The following is a 23038-nucleotide window of genomic DNA, read 5'->3' on the forward strand; positions in this document are numbered from 1 at the left end:
CCATGGAATTATGCACAATGCCTGGTACTTAGCGGATGCTGAGAAAGTGTTGGTGGGATGACTGAAGGAATGGCTTTATGAACAAATCAAAGACTTCTTACCCACATCACGACATTACAGGCAGAAGATACCCTACTGAGAAAATTCACAGCAGACGCAACAGATTCTGTTACATTACACCTGGAGGAAGATACAGAAAGGCAGTGTTTAAACTAAGCCTCTCTCTACAGACTCCACGAGTGAGATGGTCTTAATAGATCAGAGGTGAAACACGGCAACCTTCAAATAAAGCTGTACACACAGAACTGTTAGGATGAGAGTCTCCAAAATACGAGTCAAGCTCAGGATGGGGAAAGCAAGCAGGCTGTGACACATAAAGGGAAACAGTGGAGGGCTGATCTCGGATCTCAGGATTCCATCTGTCTTTCTCCAGGAATTACTGCTTTGGGTCTTAGCTGAAAGCAGTCTTTTTTAAAACATTTCAAGGATCTCTTTGCTCATTCTGTAATATAAAATTTTACTCTGTCTGGTAAAGATGGATAGAAATACATAGGTGAACTGTAAGCAGTGAGTAATTCAGACCGCATGCTCCGGAGCACCCGGAGTGAGTAATGGCCACTGCGTCCTAACTGAGCCACCCACTGGGACCCCTGACTGCGGGCTTAGACTCCAGTGGTCAGGGAGGTCTCATCCCACCCAAAGGGCACACGAACACATTAGTAATATGATTTTGGAAGAAACCCTCCTCCAATGAAAGAAGTAAGACAGTTCTTAGAAACAGATCTCACAGCAATAGAGTAGAGAAGGGATAAATTGGGAGTCTGGGGTTAAGCAGATACAAACTACTATATATAAAATAGATAAACAGCAAGGTCCTACTGTAGAGCACAGGGAACTACATTCAATATCTTGTAATAACCCATAATTTAAAAAAAAGAATTAGACCTCACAAAGCAGAAGCATAAAGGAAGGCCTTTGCCTCAAAGAGACTGCAAAACTGTTTACATGGCATGCCTTGAAAATCTGAGGTTTTTTTTCTTTTTCTTTTTTCCTTTTCCTTTTTCCTTTTCTTTCCTTCTTCTCCATCCAGGTGTTATCATGTTGGGCAGATGGCAGGCTTCTGCCATCAAGCTTTTTCTTCTACATTAAACCAACCAGAAGGAGTGTGTGTGTGCGTGCATGTGTGTGAGAGGAGAGAGAGAGTGTGTAAGTGTGCACACACGTGTGTGTTTCTGTGTGTACCAGAGACAATGCAGGGTTTGGATTACTATCATCTGAATGAAATCAGTCAGCACCACCATCTGTGAGAAGCGGGGATGCCTTTCCACACTGATGGGAGGACAGTTGGGGAAGGGGGTCGCTGTGAAGAACTTCTAAGCTTGGTAGAGACATCCAGCTGCCCAAGGCTTCTAATAAACACTCAGTCCAGGTGGTTCCCAGTACCTTCTCTCAGGAACAAGAGATTCACAGTCAGGATCAAGTGTAAAAGAACAGGAAAATGAGGAGGCCCAGTCACTTCTGCACATGCACTCATCTCCCTGTTCACAGGCAGATCAAGCCTGTGTTCTCTGAAAGGCTCACTCGCTTCAGAGCACACTCCGTCCAAAGGCAGGACTGGAGGTCAGCGGCCCCCACGCTCTGGCCGCCCCCGGATGGCTGCTTCTGTCTCGTGTTTCCACTGATCTCACCTCTTGGCATCTGGTATGCTGCTGGCTCTCATGGTCCAAGTCAGTGGGACATAGAAGGCATTCAACAAATATTTTGAAAGTTAATTTTAAGAGCATCTGGGAGTCTTTTCATTCTGACAAATGACTGTGCCTAATTAAAGCCATGGAAATTGAGTGTCTGAACTGAAAAGGTGTCTAGCAGATCCCAGGACCTGTGTCAGTTTCCCGAGTGCAGCCAAAATGCGGGGCCGCCACGTGGCTGCAACAGGCAGCCCTCTCCTGACCCCCTGACCTTTCCTCCTCCCTTTCCTAGTTTCCAAAGCAAAGGAGCAAGCACCACCCCCTCCCCACTTCCAGCACCATTTGCCATCTTTACCAGCGACAGGCCAGGCCTGGCTGGTTTATTCATACTTAATTCCAAAAAGGAATGAAGTCAATCTAAAAAGGCATAGACTGTACAAACGCAAACTATCAAATTTAAGGAAAAATGAGGACAGGAAAAATATAATGAAGCCAGAATAACATCAAGAGAACTTCATTTCCATCCATGGTGTCCTAGTTACTAAAGATGGGCCACTGATTCACTCAGGCTTGCTAGAAACCAATGTAGAAAAATCACTTGAAGAGCTTCTTGGGTCCTTAAGACAAAAACAAAATAAATGCTTGGAAGGGTCATAGCTACTTCTGGCAAAGACACTGGAGAGATGACAGTCCCAGGACCCTCACAAAGGGAACACGGCCCAATCTGGTGAACACCGTCCTTAAAGCATCGCACGGCACGTACAAAGGCTCAGGAGCTGTTCTAATATAACCAGAGTGCAATTAAAAAAAAAATTTTGATAGGCGGTCAAAATAATTCAGCTTCAGATCTGTGGTTCTCCAGAGGTCTGGTGTCACCCACAGGCAGATTTTGGAGCTGCCGGCAGATGGGGGACCTTCACACCTTTCAGGAAATCCTGGATGTGATTTCTCTCCACCTGGTTTCGACAACGAGTGGGTATCAGGCGGTCTTAACATCCTCCTCCTGACCAGCACAGGGGTGTAGCCATTCAGTGCGGTTGGTTAGTGTAGACACACCAGCTTTGACGTCCACCAGCCTGGAGGTGGAGGGGACATTCTTCCGGGAGAGCTGGGCAGCCAAAGGAGAGCGCCTGTCTGAGCAGGAAGGTCTGGCCAGCATTAGTGTCCCTGCCTTCCATTTCTGACAGCCCAGTGGAGCAGGTGGTGCCTTTCCAGCTGGGAAGCCTGGACCAGGGTCCCTGAACGGGGAAGGGGAGCTCAGGGCAAGCTGGCTGAAGTGGGAGCTTGACTCCTATGGTGGCAATGGAACTAATTCTGCAGGTAGCAGGGAGGTGACAGGAATTTTCAGAAATCTGAAGATAGCTGCATTTCAGAAATCGGGGGAGTAATGAGGAGAGAGCGCTGAGGGAGCCCATAGCCACTCAGCACTCCATTTCAGGTGAAAAGTGATGGGAACTGAAGCTAAGGAACAGGCTGTGTACTGAGAGGTCGGAGGAGATGACAGAGGCGCGGGGCATGAGGTGATGGGCGCTTCAAAGGAACACACTCAAGAACGGTCCCCGCGGCAGAAAGGCTGCGTCAGCAGAATGTCATCTGGTTTACAGCCTTCCAGCAGGAACAGGCACATTAAAGCCGAAATGCACAATGTGGTTTAAAGCCTGGGCCTCCCGGCCCTCCAGTTTTCCTCCTTATCTGATGTGAGTTGTCCCAACGACCCCGCTAACCGGATTCCACAGAAAATCCCAAAGATCATCAACATTATTACGTTTAGTGTTCTCCACTAATGATGGTTTAAAATAACTTCTACCAGACATTTGTTGGAGCCGAGTTTCCAAATGGTTGCGGCCTTCATCAGCCCGATGTACCAGGCACCGGGCCGATGATTCACATACACCAAGCAGTCAGGTCGCCCGGAGGGACCGACGGGGAGGAATTTAGGTTACCCTTGAATACAGTCAGCCCCTGCTCATGGAGAGGATGACAAATGGGCAGGGATACGGTGGAGCCAAGGCTTTTCAAGTTGCAGGTGGGGTTTCTAACACACACTGTGGGATATGTGTTGGACTGTTACTATATAAAACATATTTCCTTCTGAGGTCACAGGTAAGTGCATTCCTGAATTGCTCAGGAACCCAGAGGAGGAAGCCCTCAGATGTAGTCATGCTGAGCTCAAAGCAGTCGACTTCCGCCAGCATTTGAACCTTGCCCAGTCCAGAGTGTGTTCCGTGTTGGAAACATCACATGTGTGAGGCAGGCAGGGCTCAGCCCCAGCCAGCTCTTGTTGGAGATGCAGCCTCCTTTCTAATACTGGGCCACCCGTAACAGTGAGGACCTCCGTGACCTTTTCTTTCAGGCTGGAAATCTGAACGAGCAGAGCTTCTTGCCAGCTGGCTCGATCAAGGGCCATTTTGTGACCCAGTGACATAATGCCACAGAAAGCCTTTTAAAATAAGTGTTGAAATGATTGTCATTTCAAGAAGGTCACAGTGGAATTTGTTTTCCCCCAATTTCTCCTGCAGCTTCAATGTCATGGAGATGCCTCACTTGGCCCTTGGTCCACCCTTCACTCGTTCCCTGGGACAGAGTCCCAGAACATGAGCTTAAAGGAACACGCAGGTCATTGGGCCCCAGCTACGTGCCCTGGGAGACGACCCTGTATCTGCTAGACCTCACTAGATTTAATTTCTTGGAAGAAACACTTATTATAACCATAATACATTTACGTGTAAAGCTGTCCCATTACACTTCCTAGTTCCTAATAGCTAAACATCCATTTGATCATTACCCCCTTTAAATTAATCCAACCTTAACAATGGAGAAATGCAGCGCCAAGAATATGTGACCTGACTGAGGTCACACAGAAGAACTAAAACAAGGAACAGGGTTGGCCTGTCAAGACACTGAATGAGTCTAGTTATTTTTATAATTTTACTGGACAATTTCTCCCCAGTCCCAATTCCCATTCCTTCAGCCACTTCCTACGTCATATATATTTAATTTACTAAGCAACTATTTTATTTTATTTATTTTTTGTGGGCTTTTTTGAGGGGGTGGTTTTTAATGGAGGGACTGGGGATTGAACCCAGGACCTCATGCATGCTAAGCACGCGCTCTGCCACTGAGCTATACCCACCACCTGCTGTGTCTTTAAAATGTCACCCAGAGCATCTGGAAAAAATGTATTGGCTCAGTATGCAGTGAAGGAAAAGTATGTTAAAATAATTTATAGCATGTTTGATTTTGTGGGCATAGCAGAGATTTTTTTAATTATAACAACTTTGTTATTTCAAGGGGGCCTCAATTTGCTTTAGGATATGTCCATAGGAATAAAATTTTTCCTGTGACCTGCCTAGCAAACTAGGTTTTGAATGTGGTGTAATACCTTTAAATGGATGAGCACTGTTTTCCTCAGAGAATTTTTATTTTAAAACATCTTTTATTTATGGGACATTTACTAACTTAAAAAGTGATTTCTCAAATAGCATCTTATTTATTGCATACATCAACCTGGTTATACAGATGTAAAATCTTCTTTTAGAAATAAGGAGTCTTAAAAATAACTTGTCCAATAGAAGGATCTGGTCTTTTGAATTTAAAATCAGTATATTTCGGGGTAAGGTATAGCTCCGTGGTAGAGTGCATGCTTAGCATGCACGAGGTCCTGGGTTCAATCCCCATAAGGTCCATTAAAAAGAGAAATAAAAAATAAAAAGATTTGACTGAAAAATAATAATAATCATAATAAAATAGAATAAAATGCACAATTATTAAATAAAATTAAATCAGCATTTTTCCCTTATGACACACGGTCTCATGAGCCTTGACAAATTACAAGCAAAAGTTCCCTGAGTTGACTTTTTGCTACCAGCCTATAGGAGAAACTGAAATAAACAAAATCACGCAGTGTGCAGGGAAACTTATATTGGTCAGGTTTGAAGGGCAAGTATAAGAAAAGTTGAAATATATATACATATAATAATGATATCTGACAGTAATATGATCTTCTGCCCACTCCTGCCCCATTTACAGACAAGGAAACCAGTGAACTCTACTAAGAGTCGTTTACTTTCTAATTCATATTGAATTCAAAGTTGCATGATCTCACTTTTCTCCCACAAACTTCTCTTTGAGGGCTGACTGCTAAAATATGCAGGCTCTGTTAATGTTCAGCAGGAAAAGCCCCTCTTCTTCCCAGACCTGCTCTCTGGACAAGCACGCCTTTGTTTTCTCGGTTACGCGTCACAGCGTTTGAAATGAAGAAAAATGTGTGCTGAGGAATTCTGAATGGAGAACCTATTATTTCACGGGTCAAGGTTGGAACCCAGGGACTTAACGGCTTACTCAAGCTATGTAGACATAAGAAGGAAAGCCTTACTAACGACCTGAGTGTTGCCATAGAGAAGAGAGAATTCTAGATAGTTCCAAGATTAGTGGGAGCCATGGCTCTACGTGGATTAGTCAGTCGTGATAATGGTTTGGTTGGATTAGCTTTAGATAGGATTAGGTTCCACAGCTATTTTTAAAACATCCCAGCGGGCCGGTGATTATGGGGTGTTAGCCCAACCAGGAGATGCCTGATAACGCGTCACCGAGACAGGAACATAAATCTCCTTTCCTTTGATATTCTCCAGACCCTCCGGATAATTAATCGTGCCTTGGCTTTTCACGTCGATTCTGCAGAAGCCGCCCAGCTTGCACGGTTTCGCTCAGGTGGTCGGTAATTCAAGAAACTGAGCTGCTAAAGTGACGATGTCATGTGAACAGTCGGGGCCAAATGCAGGCAACCACCAAAGAGATTTAGAGACAATGTTACTCTTTTTTTTTCTTTTTTCATATTCTTTCCTTATTTACCGTTCCTTCCTTCTTCCCTCCCTCCCTCGCTGCCCGCCTACAGACAGTGGGCTTTATTGTTTGAGAGTCGGCCACATCTACGTGTTTCCCCTCCTCCACCACCGGTGACTCTGAGGTCTTGGGCACCTTACTGAACCTCATTCATCCAATTACGTCTAAAAATAAGGAAAATAATACCTATTTTATAGCATTATTATTATTAAGAATATTTTGATAATATAAGTAAAGTGCTTACTATGGTCCCTGGCATCTAACTGATGCTCAGGACATTTCAGACTGTCTCTCTTTCCCCCCTCAACCCACATGTCCCACTGTGGGCGTCCCACCATGAGCCCGTCGGTGCACTGGGTGAGGGACAAGAGGCTCAGCCTTTGAGGGCCTCACCAGTCTGTTAGAGGCTGGTTTTCACAGTAAAAAACTGACTATATCGACTTTGCAAGAATACTGAAAATAAATCGGCTTTGGTTTTCAAATCATTATATTGTTTGGTTATCAAGAACCATTTATTGACTGCCTGCTGTGTGTGGTCATGAGTCCAGCATCATGGATAATGTCCTGACCCCACAGATTCATGATCTACACAAACAGACACCTAAAAAAGAAGCATTATTTTGAAATAAAAGGACAAAGTGATCTGTATTGATTATGTTTTCTTGTTGAAACAAGTATATGAGCAGAAACTGGAAATATTTGACCCCACAGGAACACAGAAAATCTATACATATGCAGTACCACCCCTGGTAAGGGAATACTGAGAAATGACTAAATGAACAGAGAAAAATATAGCCACACAAAGAATAGAAAAGGTAAATGTTTACATAACACAATGCATTTCTGATATCGTTTTTCTTAAGCTTTCCAAGAACCTACTTTATCAAATAATTCCTTTCCTTAATATATGCTAAGACTTACCCTAAGAAGATTTCTGGAAAACAGATCTTCCCGTGATAAAAACGTCGCGGTCCCATAGTAATGAGGACAATGACGTTAATGTAAGTTACCACGCTTAGCTACAGGCTTAAATAAGTTTCATTTCAGCAGCCTCGAAACTTTCCACTCATGCGATGCAGCCTTAGGTGGCAGGATCTGCTCCTATTGTCCATAAGAGAAAGTCACTTGCCTTGGGGAGCCCAGGACTCCGTTCAGTCGAATTCCCATTCTGTTCCATATAAGTGATATTTTCTGAGCCCACCTTAACCCCCACCTCAACCCCGCCCAGACCACAAGCTCCTGAAATTCTTTCTCTGTGTCCCCTGGGACTCAAGATCTGTTTCGTAACTTCTCTGAACATCCTCCTCTCTCTGCTTGGAGCTCTGCTGGCAGGCGGGCTCCCTCATTCCCTCTGCATCGCTCCCCAGCGGGGCTGACCAATTTCACACACTCCCCTCGCAAACGGTCCTCGCTGATGCTCGGGGCCACTCTGCCACTGTCGCCTGCACAGCTGTCTTGTTACCGCCTTCTGTGTTCCCAGTCCCTCCGTGAAGATCTGGGCTCTTGCTCTCTGTCACTGTCCAACATGCCTCATGCCATCACTCTTGGGACTTCACTATCCGCAGAGATGCTCCCTCCCACCTGCTGGCCCCTGACCTCCAGCCTCCAAGGAGCTCATCTTCCACTTGACTTCAGCCACTCATCTCCATGGCCATCCCCCGGGACCCAGATCACCCCAAACTGCTCCCCTTCTATAAATATCCGTTTCCAACCTCCTACTCCCCAGCAACCACCTCCTCCCTTTCCAGCTCACTTCCTCCACCATTTCCACTTCACCAGTCCTTGTACCCTCCCCAGATGCAGAAGTCCTCTCAACAGGTCATTGCCACCACTCTCACACACGTGTCCCCTCCCTCACACACGTGTCCCCTCCTTTCTCAGCCTCTGTTTCCTGGCCGGGCATCACAGTCCTTGTCCACCCTGCACTCCTTCTTACTTCCCTTGTCCTTGTCTTCATTACATCCATCTGGCCCAATCCCAACCCTGGTGAACTCCAACTCTGCCCTTCCAAACCTGTGCCCATGAAGCTGAATGTGGCGTAGAGAAACACATGTGCAACCTCAACAGGTTTTCAAGTCACGATGGCTCATCTCCAGTGAGCTCCGCATGCGGCCCAGCTGTACCTCCCTGCTCCATCACCCTCCTGGCCTCGCACCTTCCCTCTAACACCCGCCTCCTACCTGCTTCTGTGCCACATGGTCTCCCTTCTCTCCCGCGACTGCAGACGGACCACCACAGGTTCCATCCTCCCAGCCCTTCGGATTCCATCGCTTGCCACCAGAGCAAGCTTTCTTCTTCCCTTTGCCTGAAATTCCTCCTGCTTCATTGTCGCGGTAATGCTCTGATGCACAATCCCATCCCCAGCTGGTGGACAAGTGCTTAGGGATGTCAACCCTGCCTTGGTGACACTGTATCAGCAGAAGTCAGTGGCTGCTTAACAGCCTCCCTTGACACAAGCCGCAGTCCCACCAACACCACCCGCTCCCTGGGAGGAAATTACATCAAACTCCAGCAGGGAGGAGAAGTTCAACTTTCCCCTAAGTGCATCATATGGCGGAAGCATTTGATGCCTCCTGGACTGGGGGCTGTCAGAGCTGGAAAAAATTTAGTCACACCAAGGCTGTGATGAAGAAATTGAAGCGCTGAGAGGCCAAGTCACATGTGTGCCCTGTTGAATATTCTGACATAAAGTGGACTTTTCTTTGCAACTGGGAAAACGACACGGGGCTTTTGAAAGGCTGTGCAGGTGACTGGAGGCATTGTACCCCAGTTACTTAGTGTTTCATGAACCAAATGAACAAACACTGTGGTACAAATTCCAAAGAAACACCAGAAAGGAGAAATGAAAACATAGAGATGAAATGAAGGTCAGATACAAAGAGAAATTCCACTAAGAGAGAGCCGTGTGGGTTTGCCTAGCTGTACCACTAAGCAGCTGTGAGCCTTGGGAGAGAACTCACCTCCTGGGGCCTGGCTTTGCCCAGGACTCACATGGAGGAAGTGTCGGAACTGTGGCCATTCTAAGGGTCAATGTCACCGTCACAGGTGAGAGAGGGCTCTCTCCTGAGCGTGGCATTCACATGCATCTCCTACGAGACTCCTTCCAATTCCTTTTTTCCCTCCTGTTCTCGGTTCTTCTCTTATTCATTTATAAAGACAGGCTTTTCATGTTGCCTGGCTCCCCTTGTCGGCACTTCTTTCCTCCTCATTCATTTCCACCCCCCTTCTAACAGAAATAAGCCAGAGCATCAATCCAGGTCACCTGGATGACGAAAGGAGAGCAAAAATACATAGAACAGATAATCAACTCTCACTTTTCCATTATTCTGTGTGCAGCTACTCAGATGATGGTTACATGGGTCTTAAAATTCAACAGATTCCATTTCATTGATTTCTTTCAGAAAGACTTGAACTTGATGCCTTTCACACCGTTGGTCTTCTAAAGCTCACTGTGTTTCCTCAACTTAGATTTCAAGCCAATGACTCACGTGTCCACTCTGGAGTGGTTTCCTTCAAGGCTCCCTGGCTGAATAGATGCGAGTGACACTCACAAACCCGAGAGAAGTCAGGGCACTGCGATCCTGTTTCTTTACATTAACCAAACATATATATTTCTCTTCTGGGATTCATGAACCGAAAGGTGTAGAATAGAAAAACGTGGCTTCTTTATTTGTATTCTTAATTTGAATTTGTATCGCTCATTTACAATAGCACTGCCTGATGGAAACAGGCTGTTGCGTGGACCTCGAGCAATCTTTTTGGGTTACCTGGGAACTAAACCTCTATTCTGAGTTTGGAAAATTACCCACTGTGCCAGAGACTGGTTAACTGCTCGCCAAGTCTTTTCCCCTAGCAGTGTGCTAAGAACTACGGAGAGTTTCTATTCGCCAGGATCCCTGGTAGCGTGGAACGGGGCCTTCCCCTCCGTCTCTCACGGACTGGACTCTATGTGAGTGCAGAATCAACATCTACTGTGTTAGTCGCTGACATCTGGGACTTAGCCGTTACAGGGGCAGGCATGACTCCCACCTATATGGTACCCGTGTTATGAGTCTGGGCGGGAGGCAGCAATCACCTCCCACTATAGGAACTGGAAGCCAGACACTCTCTCCTGCTCTTCTTTGCCTCTAGACCATGTGCCTGCGGTCTCAGCTTTCTCCGTCAGATGTGCCCCCCAGACACTGGCTAGCGAGCTGGCAATGCAGAGAAGTGGGGCTTGGGTGGGAAGTATTCTGGAAGGGAGGTGGTAGCAGGGGCTGGTCATCCTGTTTCCGGGCAGTCAAATGCCATAGGGGTGGCAGCGTCCAATATCCAGGGTCATGAGGTCACGAGGGCCATGCTGGGTCTGCCAGCTGAGATGTGATGGATCTCTTCACAGGCTCGGCACTGCAGTGTGACTTTAGAGATGTCTCTGGTCTGACAGCCACGGAGCCTGCTTCTCCAGCCATCTCAGCAAGTCTGTGCTCTGGGCAACATCTTCTGGTAGACCCTTCTCCTGCTTAAGTCAGAGACCTGATGTCTGTCATTTGCAATTAAAAATTCCTACTGACACAAAAGCATCCCTTTCGGTGAGAGAAAGACAGATGGACCTTCCTTCCTGGCCTTGGGGAGGCTGCCTTCCTTGGGGGTGCACTGTTCATTTCCTGAGAGTCAGCCTGTGCCGTGAGCAGCTCCTGTTTCCACTGATGGCTTCAGGATGCACTGGGGAGAGAGTCAATGCATCCGCAGGCTGTGCTGAAGGAGGTTAAAATTTGCCCAAAATAAAGCCTGCTGTTTGGGAAAATGGGAAGACGGAAAGACAGTGAACTCCTGAAGAGATAGCTTAGAAAAATACCCAGAGAGGAAAACAGAAAAGAAGGTCTTCCCTAGGAATACTCTCCTGCATGTTGCAAAGAGATAGAAAAGAGAAAGTCATCTTAGGTCACCTGGCTTCTTCCTGCAACCAGAGCAACATTTAGATTGCTGTCAAGCTATAGGCTCTCTCAACAGCCCTGGGTTCCAAACTCCAGTAAAATTAGGTCAAGGAAAAGGGATTGTAAAAGGTGTCCTTCCCGCATTTTCTCCCGAGACATCATTCCTGGGCAGTCACCTCACACGATCACCGCCTCTGTCTTGGGGCTGATACACTGATGTTGGTCACCAGTTTCCTTCCATACGTCATCTGATGGGTAAAGTTTGCTAAAATGCTGCAAACCACACAGAACTTGTGATATAGCTGTAACTCAGATTCAGCTCAGCGAGCCTTAGAAGTTCTTCCTTTGAAGCCCAGGAGAAACCGGAAGCTCTCAAAATAGACAATTCTATTGCTCCAGAGCCACTTAATTGCCGCCACCTCCTGTGGCATTTTCTGGCATTGGTGCAAAATTTCAGGGAGACATCGATTCTGTGTTCTGTAGAATCTGATCACTATGCCCTGGGCCCAATAACCTTTTCCAAAATAAACTCCCTAAGTTAGATTCCAAGCATTTGTAAGGAAGCACAAGACTTCTCTTTAGGTAATGGTTTTTGTTTTTGTTTTTTTAAATGGAGGGACTGGGGATTGAACCCACGACCTCACACATGCTAAGCACATGCTCTGCCACTGAGCTGTACCCGCACCCCGCCAGGTTTTTAGAATGTGAAATAATGACGATTTGTCCTTAGCCGGGAAGTGTCCTTTTGTCACTGTGAGGTTCTGGGAGGCCAAGACCTGGCTCCTACTTACCTTTCTAGCACTGTCCGTGACCCCTTTCCCCCAAACCACCTGGAAACCACATCTGGTGACTTGGTGCCTCTGGTCCTGCCTCTATTCCAGCCGTAGCCTCTGCTCTGCCGAGCTGACCAGACCCTGGTCTGACGGCAGTGCCACTTCTCTGGTCCCCAGGTGCCCCAGGCACAGCGCTGCTGTGGCACGCGGCTCCCTGGGCAGTACCTGCTCATCACGTGTCTGTCCTCTCGGCGAGGCTCCAAGCTCCTTAAGGTGGAGCCTTCATTCTGTATTCGCAGCCCCCAGCCCAGGGCTTGACATGTAACCAGTGCTGAACAAATGTCTCCCAAACAAACATGAGACGCCCATGTCCAACTGGCTACTGGATATCTTCACCTGGATGAATCAAGGGCATTTTAAAATGGAAATATCCAAAGCAGAGCTCTCGATGACACTCCCAAATCCCAAAGGGGCCGTTCCTCATCCAGGCTTCCTGGTTTTAGTCAGTGACCCCTGTCCACCAGGCACTCAGCCTAGAAACTGGGGAGCAGGCTGAGCACCCCATCTGTTCCCCCCAGTGCCCTGTATTGCCTGCCCCAGCCCCAAGGCTCTGGCCAGGTCGCTGCCTCCGCCATCTCCGCCCGCTTGGGTGACTCCAGGACACCCCTAAGTGGTGTCCCTGTGTCTGCCTTTGCCTCCCTCCAGCACTCTCTCTGCACAGCTCCCAGAACAATCTCTTCAAGCACAAACCAGGTCCATCACTCCCCTTTCCAGATCCTCCACCGCTCTCCATTTGTGCATAAAATAAAACGCAGCCCTTCGCCTGACTCTGAGGTCCCCATGAACCCCACCCCTCCCCGCCTCTCTGTGTCACTTTATTGCCAGCACACTGGGTCCTTCTCTGCTCAGGGCAGTCCACCCATGTCGCTCCTGGCTCATACGTTCAGCACTTAGCAGTTTCTGGCCTGGAGTGTTCATCTTCCTGTTCTCAAGGGTCTTCCCTGATGGTCCCATCCAATGTTAACACCTCCTCACGCTCACCGTCTGCAGTGATTTCCGTCACAGAACCTTATCCGCCTCCTTTATACACTTTCCGCAAACTGTCGCTGGTTTGCTCAATTTGTTTACATATTTTCTACATCACGAGGGTAAAACTCACGGTCACGTGTCCACCACATCTCCAGCATTAGAACACTGTCTAGCACAGACTGGGGGTCAGATTAGAGAAAGGCATGTACTGAATGAAGGAATAAACAAAGAACCCAGGAGACGGGCACATGAGTACATCCGTCATGCTAATCCCTGCAGGACCCAGCCCGCAGCTCCAGCATCTGATTAATGGGAAAACTGAAGTCACACTTTCAAGATCTGGCCAACTCGGTAACCACAGAGCAGTGAGCATCCAGGGGGCACCTGCATACACACCATCTCGTTCAATCACACAACTTTATGAAACAGTCATTCTTCTTCCTAGCATTTTACAGATGACCAAAAAAAAAAAAAAAAAGAAAAAGAGAGTGCAGAGACACAAAGTGACATGCCACAACAGATCATGACACGTGCAACCCACAGAACCAGGTTCTGGTTCAGGTCTGGCAGACTCCACACGGAGTCAGAAGCAACAGTTTCTTGTTGCTTCTGAGTTTCCTCCAGATGGAATGAAACCAAAGTCTGACTTGTTCTCCAAAGGTTTACACCAGACTGTACATGTCACTTTCTTACTCCCTCAAGTGACTGGGGGTTACTCATACCCAAAGACATGGATAAAAGCAGTTGTAGCGAGCGCCCAAATTCTTATTCTGTCGGATAGGCATCAAATTCTTTTTCAACCGTGACTTCGTATGAAAGCTTTGCAAGGCAATGAACTCAAATGATTGACTTTCCAACAACTTCCACCGTCAAGAGATTCTTACCTCGGAATTCCAGTCCCCGCAGCTGAAAGGTGACGAGACCATTGCCGATTTCAATCAGGTGAACAAAAGCGTTGAGGTAGTCGGAAGCCAGAATGAAGCAGTCGCCGGAGCCGTAGTTCCCCCAGCGGCCGAGGACCAGGTCTCCACAGAGGGACTCCTGCAGGGCCCTCGTCAAGTGCTCGTAAAAGATGGAATTGAGATTGTTGTCATCATTCCCTGGAGACAGGATGAGAAATACGCTCAGGGAGGCCCCCTCCAACGTACTAGACCTGGGAGGCTGTCACTTGATTGAGGGGGGATCAGAATCCTCAGATTCTTCGCCCACATATGTATATACATTATATACACATATAATAGATGAAAAATAATATATGCATGTACATACATATATACATACATATGTATGCTACAATATAAATAACTATTGCCAGTATTAAATATTATACAGAGATATAAATTATTATATAGATGATATTTATTGTTTTTAAGTTATATACATATAAAACTCAGATTTATTGAGGAATAATTTATATTATTAAGTAATAAAATAAACTGTAATAATAAATTATAATAAGTTATTAAGGAATAAATTATATTATTAAGTAAAATTCACCCTTTTTAGTGTACGATCTGATGAGTCTTAAAAAATGCTTATAGTCACTAACCACCGCTCAGAATGATGCACTGGTGTTTTATCTGTATTGCTGAATGCAGCAGTGCTTTGCCTGTTTCCTTTGTAGGCGGGGACTACTCTTTGCTTATCCATTCTACAGCTGAAGGGCCTTTGGGTTGTTTCCAGTTTTGCTGCTTATGAATAAATCCACTCACAGTGTTTGAGGACAGACGCTTCCGTGAACAAGTTTTCATTTCTCTGGAGTAAACCCCCAGAAGTGGCCCTGCTATCGTCCAGTGCAGCTGTACCATGTCGCACCCTTTCTCGCAGTGACTGGGAATCACGGCTTTCTTGCCAGGACTTGGTATTGTCAACTGTTGCTTGTTTGTGTAGTCTTAGCCATTCTAAGTGGGTAGATGATGACACCAAGGGAAGAGAGGAGGGAGGATACAGGAAAGGAGATGGAGCGATGCAACAGCCTGCTTCCCAATGGAAGGACAGTGTGTCTCAGGAGCACAGAATTGAGGCTTCATGGTGTATTTCCTTTCATCTCCCTGCTGGGCCCTGCTTTCTTTTACTCCCTCTGCCAGATCTCTCGTGATGAAGGATATAACCTTTTTTAAGAAGACTGGATAAACTGGGACGTCCTCCTGGTCCATGGTCCTGGGGCTGGGAGGAAAGTCTGCCTTTAGTGCTTTCATTTTAGGAGTATCTTTTCTTTGGGGAGTAAATTCTGGCCCAGAAAGTCAGAGAAGCATAGAGTTGCCCCAAAGAGAAAATGCCTAAAGCAAAGCTCAGGGTACCCTCCTAGGCTGTCAATTGGAGTGGAGACAGAGATTCAGGGAGGTCCAAGATAAAGACTGTAGATCCAACTGGAGATCCCCTGCTCTGTACCCGAGGGAACCAGAGTATGACTGGGGATACAGGAAGGTGCAGACTGGCCCCCAAGTGCACCCACAAAGAAAGGGCACTGATCTACCGCTAAGAAATCTGGAGGGGAACACACTCAAACCATGCATATCATTGCTAGGCATTCATGAAAGTTAACAGCTGAATTAAAATTAGTGCATTTATCACCTAATTATAATTAATGGAAAGAAATGAACTGTCCTATGGGCTGAGTCATGTCATTTAATCTGATAAAGTATCCGTGTGCTGAATTTTCTATGCAGATGAAGTCTACCTGACCTGCCACGATATTCCTTTTCTATGATGAATCCGCGTGCATCCTGAGGCACTAATTAGAGATTACTTTGAGTCTGGGGCACTTGTAAAGGAAAAGGCCTGAATGAGAGAATTAACTTTTCATTGTTCAAACTGTCTGATGTTTAAATAACACAAAACAATTTAAACCCAGTGAAAGTGGAGCTCTTAGAACACCTTGACCACACAGCTGCATAATTAGATTAAAATGAGACAAAATTATGAACAACTGAAGGCATGATTCACTCATAAAATTGTGCACATGGCTGATACCAACAGCCTGCAAAATCTCAGCCCCACGGCTCCATATTAGGAGATGTTTATGCCCCAATTCACGCCCCCTTCAAGTTGGACTGACATAAAGTTAAATGAAAAGTAAACCTGTCTCTCCAGGTGTTATCAAATTTCAAATTAATCCTGTACATGCAATTCAAACAGAGCTATTGAGCCTAACAGGATTCTTCCTGGACAACATTTTTGGCACTGGGGAGAGAGTGAGGCAGATAAAAATGGAGACCAGTTGAAATTTGCATTCTGATAATGAGGGGAAAAAAACGAGGTCAAATGATTGAAAATGAGATAGACAATAGGAAGAATAAAGTAAAATAATTTTCTGCCAGATAAATCCATCCAGAGCTTAAGGTTGAACAAAGTTTCTGAAGACTTCTGGATCCTGGATCCTGAAGTGGTTTGCCTCGAAGGACCTCATCATGCTGATGTTTTTCAAAAAAATGTTTGTCAGAAGATACCAAGGTTTATAGTCTGTATTCGATGTTTCCCATACACAGATTAAAGCAGCTTAATTAACAGAGTCATTCAATACTGAAGAGATATCTGATCAACTCTAAAAAATGGAGGAGTGCACCTCCAAAGCAATCAGGATACTTGATCAGTTCTATTGCAGTTTAATTTTACAGTCAGTGTATTTACCAAGACATGCATTGTCACCACGGTGATTCTAAAAAGTGAGTACTTAATTCCCTTTTTGGATGGGAGGAGTCTATCTACACCACAAAATCAATCAACTGCTTAAAAAGAGAGTAGGAAGATATCCTCTTACCTGGATCCTTTTCAATCTGGACCACCAGCCTTGTGTTGGAATTATCCACACGCCTTGTACTAGAAGGGACCACAAAAGGGTAAGAGGTCGTGATTAAATCCCTACAAAGGAGAGCTGGCTCACAGAGTTAGCTGTGTGAGCAGGAAATTCAGGGGAAACCAAGCGTCACACTTAGGGTGATTGGCCTGCTTTGGGAAGGCTGCCAGAAGATGCTCATATTAAGTGAAGGAAGTCAGACACAGAAAGACAAATACCATATGATGTCACTTACATGTGGAATCTAAAAGAAAGGCACAAATGAACTTATTTACAAAACAGAAACAGACTCACAGACATGGAAAACAAACTTACAGTTACCAAAGGGGAAAGGGGGTGGGAAGGGATAAATTGGGAGTTTGAGATTTGCAGATACACATTACTGTATATAAAATAGATAAACAACAAGGACCTACTGTATAGCACAGGGAACTACATTCAATTTCTTGTCTCACAGTAAAGAAGGGAGGGAAAAATACACAAAACACACAGGGGGAAGAATTGAAGAGTCCTTAGGATATGGGAGAATGGCTTTCATCTTTATCAGTTTAAAGAACCAGGTCCACAAAATAAAAGCAAGCCTTTGAACTGCCAATGGAATGGCACTCACGTTCAGAACTTGAAAGCAGTGCGTGCGTGCGTATCTTTCTTTTCTGACTGAGTCCAGAAAGAAGTGATGAGTAGTCAGTGTCTCCACCAGTTGCTTTCAAGAGTTGGGCCCATTCTTACAGCCTTTTCTTAAGTTGAACCACAAGAATAAAAACAGCTCTCACAGTCTCAGGAAAAGGTGGGTTATCGGTAGCCATGGTAACAAGTGGCCCCAGAACCAGCTGTAAACCTTCTCAGTTATGACAGCTCACCTCAACCTTGGTAAGCTTTTGGCGAGCCAGCCAGTCCATGGTCCCCTTCTTGTTTCTGAAAGTCAGCCAGTGAGGTTACAGACTCCGTCCAGACCTCTCAGGGGCAACCGATCAACAAGATTCTCCCCAAGTGACAGCCTGTGCAGATGGTATCAGCCCCCTTATGTCTCTAAAACCTCACCCGTCCTTGAACTTCACAGGTCCCAAAATCCTTGAGAAGGGCAACCGTCAGCTCTGCTGGGAAGGGACTGTGCCTGACCAGCTTGGCTTTTAATTTCAGACACTGAGTGGTGGTCTTGTCACCCTTTGAGGGATGAAATATGAAATGGATGTTAACCATATGAAGGTGATGATATTCAACTGTTTATGACCTCCAGAAGTGGCAAGTTCATACGGTTAAGCCTAAGCCATTAAAAAAGGGCTTTCAATTTGTCATGGGTGGACCTGGACATGCTCATACTAAATGAAGGAGGTCAGACACAGAAAGACAAATACCATATGATGTCACTTGTATGTGGAATCTAAAAGAATGGCACAAAAGACTCATTTATAAAACAGAAACAGACTCACAGACATAGAAAACAAACTTATGGTTACCAAAGGGGAAAGCAGGTGGGAAGGGATAAATTGGGAGTTTGGGATTTGCAGATACACACTACTATATATAAAATAGACAAACAACAAGGACATACTGTACAGCACAGGGAACTATATTCAATTTCTTGTAATGACCTATAATGTTAAAGAATATGAACAAGAATATATATTAAAAAAGAACATATGGGGGGTTGGTATAGCTCAGTGGTAGATCATGTGCTTAGTATGCACAAGGTACTGGGTTCAATCCCCAGTACCTCCATTAAAAGTAAAATAAAAATAGAATGTCAAATTATAATGCTGTTCCTCTGAAACATACTACTACTTCTACTACTAATTAAAAGCATATATATATATGTGTGTGTGTGTGTGTGTGTAAATGAATCACTATGCTGTGCACCAGAAACTAACACAACCTTGTAAATCAACTATGCTTCAATAAAAAAAAAAAAAAAAGAAAGGATTTTCACTAGAAATATATCATTGAATGTAGGGTTATATACAAGTTTGAACATGATGAGGTTCCAAGGAATATGTGTGAAGAAACTGATCCTTAACATGCCTGGCCCCTGCCTTCCCATCACTCTGCCCTTTGCTGTCTGTGCTCCAACCATATGGGTCTTCAACACACCGCCTTCCCCCTGACACCCCTCCCTCCCCTGCATCCTTTGCACCTGTCACGACCTCTACTTGGAGTGCTCCGTTTCCGGTCCCACCCACTTCTCCTCATCGACCCCTCTCATCCTTCCAATATCTTTCCAGTCTAGCAAAGTGCCACTCACGTTCCCCGGGAAGCCTTCCTGGCACCTGTTCTAGGTGAGAGCTTCATGTCTTGTGCTCTTTGGAGTACTTGTCACAGTTAACGTTATTAATAAAAACATAGCACTTCCCTGTGTAAGTACAACCACCTTCTGAGGTACTACTGATCATACCCCTTCTCACAGAGGAGGAGCACGAGACAGTGGATTAAATGCCCCAAGTCACAGAGCTCGCAGGTGGTAGAGCCAGGATTTGAACTCAGGTAAGCTGCCTCTGGAGACTTCACTCCACTTCACATCAGACCTGTCTTTGTGTGATGATCTGATCACATCTGCCTCTTACATCCGACCCTAAGTACCACGAGGGCAGGCATTTTGCTCACACCTGCCACACAGGAGTCATGCAAATATCGGTTTGACCAAAGAAATTAACAGTCAAAGATAATACTGCTTCTCAATGGTTTGTCTCTCATGGTACCTGCTAGAGAGAAAGGAGGCCGGGTGCTACTGGAGAACATTTAAACGTGACTGCTGATCAGCACTTGTTTGTAATGATGCTTAAGAAGAAACCACCAAATGCAGACTTCTTGCTTGAACTTGTCTCTTGGGAATCAGAGAAAGATGCCCAGATGCAACTGTAATCAAAACTACAAGGAGGTATTACCTCATACCAGTCAGAATGGTCATCATTCAAAAGTCCATGAACGATAAATGCTGGAGAGGCTGTGGAGAAAAGGGAACCCTCGTACTCTGCTGGTGGGAATGCAGTTTGGTGCAACCATTATGGAAAACAGTATGGAGATTCCTCAAAAAACTAAAAATAGACTTACCATATCACCCAGTAATTCCACTGCTGGGCATATATCTGGAGGGAACTCTAATGTGAAAAGATACATGCACCCCAATGTTCACAGCAGCACTATTTACAATAGCCAAGACACAGAACCAACCTAAATGTCCACTGACAGATGACTGGATAAAGAAATTGTGGTATATTTATATAATGGAATACTACTCTGCCATAAAAACGAATAAAATAATGCCGTTTGCAGCAACATGGATGTCCCTGGAGAATGTCATTCTAAGTGAAGTAAGCCAGAAAGAGAAAGAAAAATACCAAATGATGTCACTCATGTGGAATCTGAAAAAAATAAAAAGAACACTATGAATTCATCTACAAAACAGAAACAGACTCGCAGACATAGTAAACAATCTTATGGTTACTGGGGAAAGGGGTGGGAAGGGATAAATTTGGGAGTTTGAGATTTACAAATGTTAGCCACTATATATAAAAATAGATTAAAATAAAAAAGAATCAATCAATCAATCAATGAAAAGCCTAGTCTTCAGAAGAAAAAAAGTGTTGTAATTTCTTCATATGTCTCAGATATTTGAGAGCCGTGTAGGTAGGATCCTGCTTGGGTATTGTGGAATAGCTTCTACAGATGGGTTGGAGAGAAAGAATATTCTGTTACAGTTCAAAAATGCCACAAGCCCCAGCACACTGTTCTTTTCCTGCTTCAGTGTCCTTCCAAAGACCCTCAGATCAGCTTCAAAAATAAAAGAGCCCAGGGTGGCAGAAAATAAAGCAAACAACCAAATTCTTTCTAATGAAGCCCAAACTCTCATGTGGGCATGCTTAGTCCCTAAATGGAATTTTAATTTCACCTTAAGACCTAGGACAAATGGAATTTTCAGCAGCAGGATAAACAATTTTTAAAGTGGGACTGAGCCAAAAGAAAGTCATTTACCAAACTCCCTAGGGAATGAAAACACCTTCGAAAATGATGTTAACTGGAAAGCTATATTTGAAAAAGGCTTTGGATGCAGAGGGCTAAATTCTGATCAGCAGTGACTAAGCTCAGCAGTCTGTGTGCCCCAGGGCCCCTGGCCCTCCACCAGACTCTCTAAGAAGGTGACCTGTCAACCATACTGGGTAATTTGAGCTTTTCTCCAGTGCTAAATTTGGTATTTACCCCTCAAAGGTGCTAATTAGATCAGTAATTGGATTTCTGCCTTAACTGTCTTAGGGTATGAATATCTGTTCTGTTCAAAGAGAAAACAGAGGGCTTTCAACTCACTCCCCAAACTCAGGGTGGGTACAAAATGCTGGCAGGGTTAGGCGTGTGTCTGCACGCATACTATGAGCACCAGGCAGGCAAGGCCACTGCTCATTGCTAGGTGACACTATCTTGGGGCCACAGACCAAGGGTCTAGTAATAGGCTTTTCCAGAGACACTGACTTACTCTGAAGCATCCCTCCCTTATGTGAATATGGAAGGCAGGTAGCAGAGCTGGTTCCCTCCCTGTGTTGCCTTCCTGCCTCCTCATCTGTCCCCCCACCCAAGTCAAGCACCTTACCTGGCTTCATCTGAAGAGCTTAAATAATTTAACAATCATTTAGTTGATTAGACGGCATCCAGTTCCTGCTTTCAGCTCTCATAGACTATTTATAGTAGAAGTATTCCCATCTTTTCTTTTCCATGGGGAATTATGATTGGCCAGAGTGAGTATTTTAATAATGTCTGTTTATATGACAAACCCAGGATGGAATTGTGGATGGATCATAGTTCTATTCATGGGGCAGGAAAGCATTAGAGAAATCTGGACAATGGAAAGGCAGGCAGGAGCTACACAGAAGGACACTGTCATCTTTTAAGTTGAATTGATACACAAGTTCATTCGGTTAGTATTTTTTGATGATTTTTGCATTTATATTCATAAGGGAACTTAAATCTAAGATTTTCTTTTTTGTGTGTGATGACTTTGGCTTTGGTATCAGGGTAATATTGGACCCACGGAATGATTTAGGAACTATTCCTTCCTCCACTCTTTTTTTTGGAGATTCAAGAAGAACTGATGTTAAATCTTCTTTAAAGATTTTACAGAATTTGACAGTGAAGCCAAACGACCTTGGGCTTTTCTTTCTTGGAAGTTTTCTGATTACCAATTAATTCTCTTAACTTGTTATGTCTATTCAGATTTTCTACTTCTTCTTCAGTCAGTTCTGGGAGTGCATGTGTTTCCACATATTCCTTCAGTTCATCTAGGTTATCTAGCTTGTTGGTACACGGTAGTTTATAGAATTCTCTTTCAATTACATAAAGTTGGTAGTAATGTCCCCACTTTTATTCATGATTTTAGTAATCTGAGTCTCCTCTCTTTTTTTCTTGGTCATTCTTGGTTAAGGTTTGTCAGTTTTACTGATCTTTTCAAAGAACTGATTTTTTGAAGTCATTTATTCTTTCCATGGGTTTTCTATTCTCTAGTTCATTTCCGTCCATTGTAATCTTTACTATTTCCTTCTGTCTGCCGGCTTTGGTTTAGTTTGCTCTTCTTTTTCTAGTTTCTTAATGTGGAAGACTGGCTTATTGATTTGAGATTTTTCTTATTTTAAATTTAGGCACTTAGAGCTATGAATTTCCCTCTGAGAACTGCTTTTGCTACATACTATAAGTTTTAATATTATGCTTTCATTTTTATTCATCACAAAATATTTTGTTAATTTTTTTCTTGTGATCTCTTCTTTGACCCATTTGTGTGGTTTCCATACCATGAGACACTACTCAGCAATTAAAAGGGCAAACCATTGACACACACAATGACCAGGATGAATCTTCACTGAAACATGGTAAGTGAAAAAAGTCAATCCTACAAGGTGAAATACTGTTGGATTCCATTTACATGAACTTCTTGAAATGACAAAACTATAGAGTTAGAGAAGAGGTAAGAGGTTAGCAGGAGTTAAGAAGGAGGTAGGGGCAGAAAGGGAGTGTTGACTA

The 23038-nt window shown here is 44.7% G+C and overlaps 1 protein-coding gene across 1 annotated transcript in view; it reads right to left on the minus strand.

The window, feature by feature from the left end:
- PCNX2 (pecanex 2) overlaps positions 1 to 23038 on the minus strand; it is a 220803-nt gene that overhangs the window by 42571 nt on the left and 155194 nt on the right. Inside the window, exons 23-24 of the mRNA XM_064488633.1 lie at positions 17006 to 17064; positions 14130 to 14345 (exon numbers count right to left, since the gene is read on the minus strand). Of these exons, the coding sequence (XP_064344703.1) occupies positions 14130 to 14345; positions 17006 to 17064 (275 nt within the window). The remainder of the gene's footprint in view (positions 1 to 14129; positions 14346 to 17005; positions 17065 to 23038) is intronic.

This window comes from Camelus dromedarius, chromosome 8 (assembly GCF_036321535.1).
Source record: "Camelus dromedarius isolate mCamDro1 chromosome 8, mCamDro1.pat, whole genome shotgun sequence".
NCBI lineage: Eukaryota > Metazoa > Chordata > Mammalia > Artiodactyla > Camelidae > Camelus > Camelus dromedarius.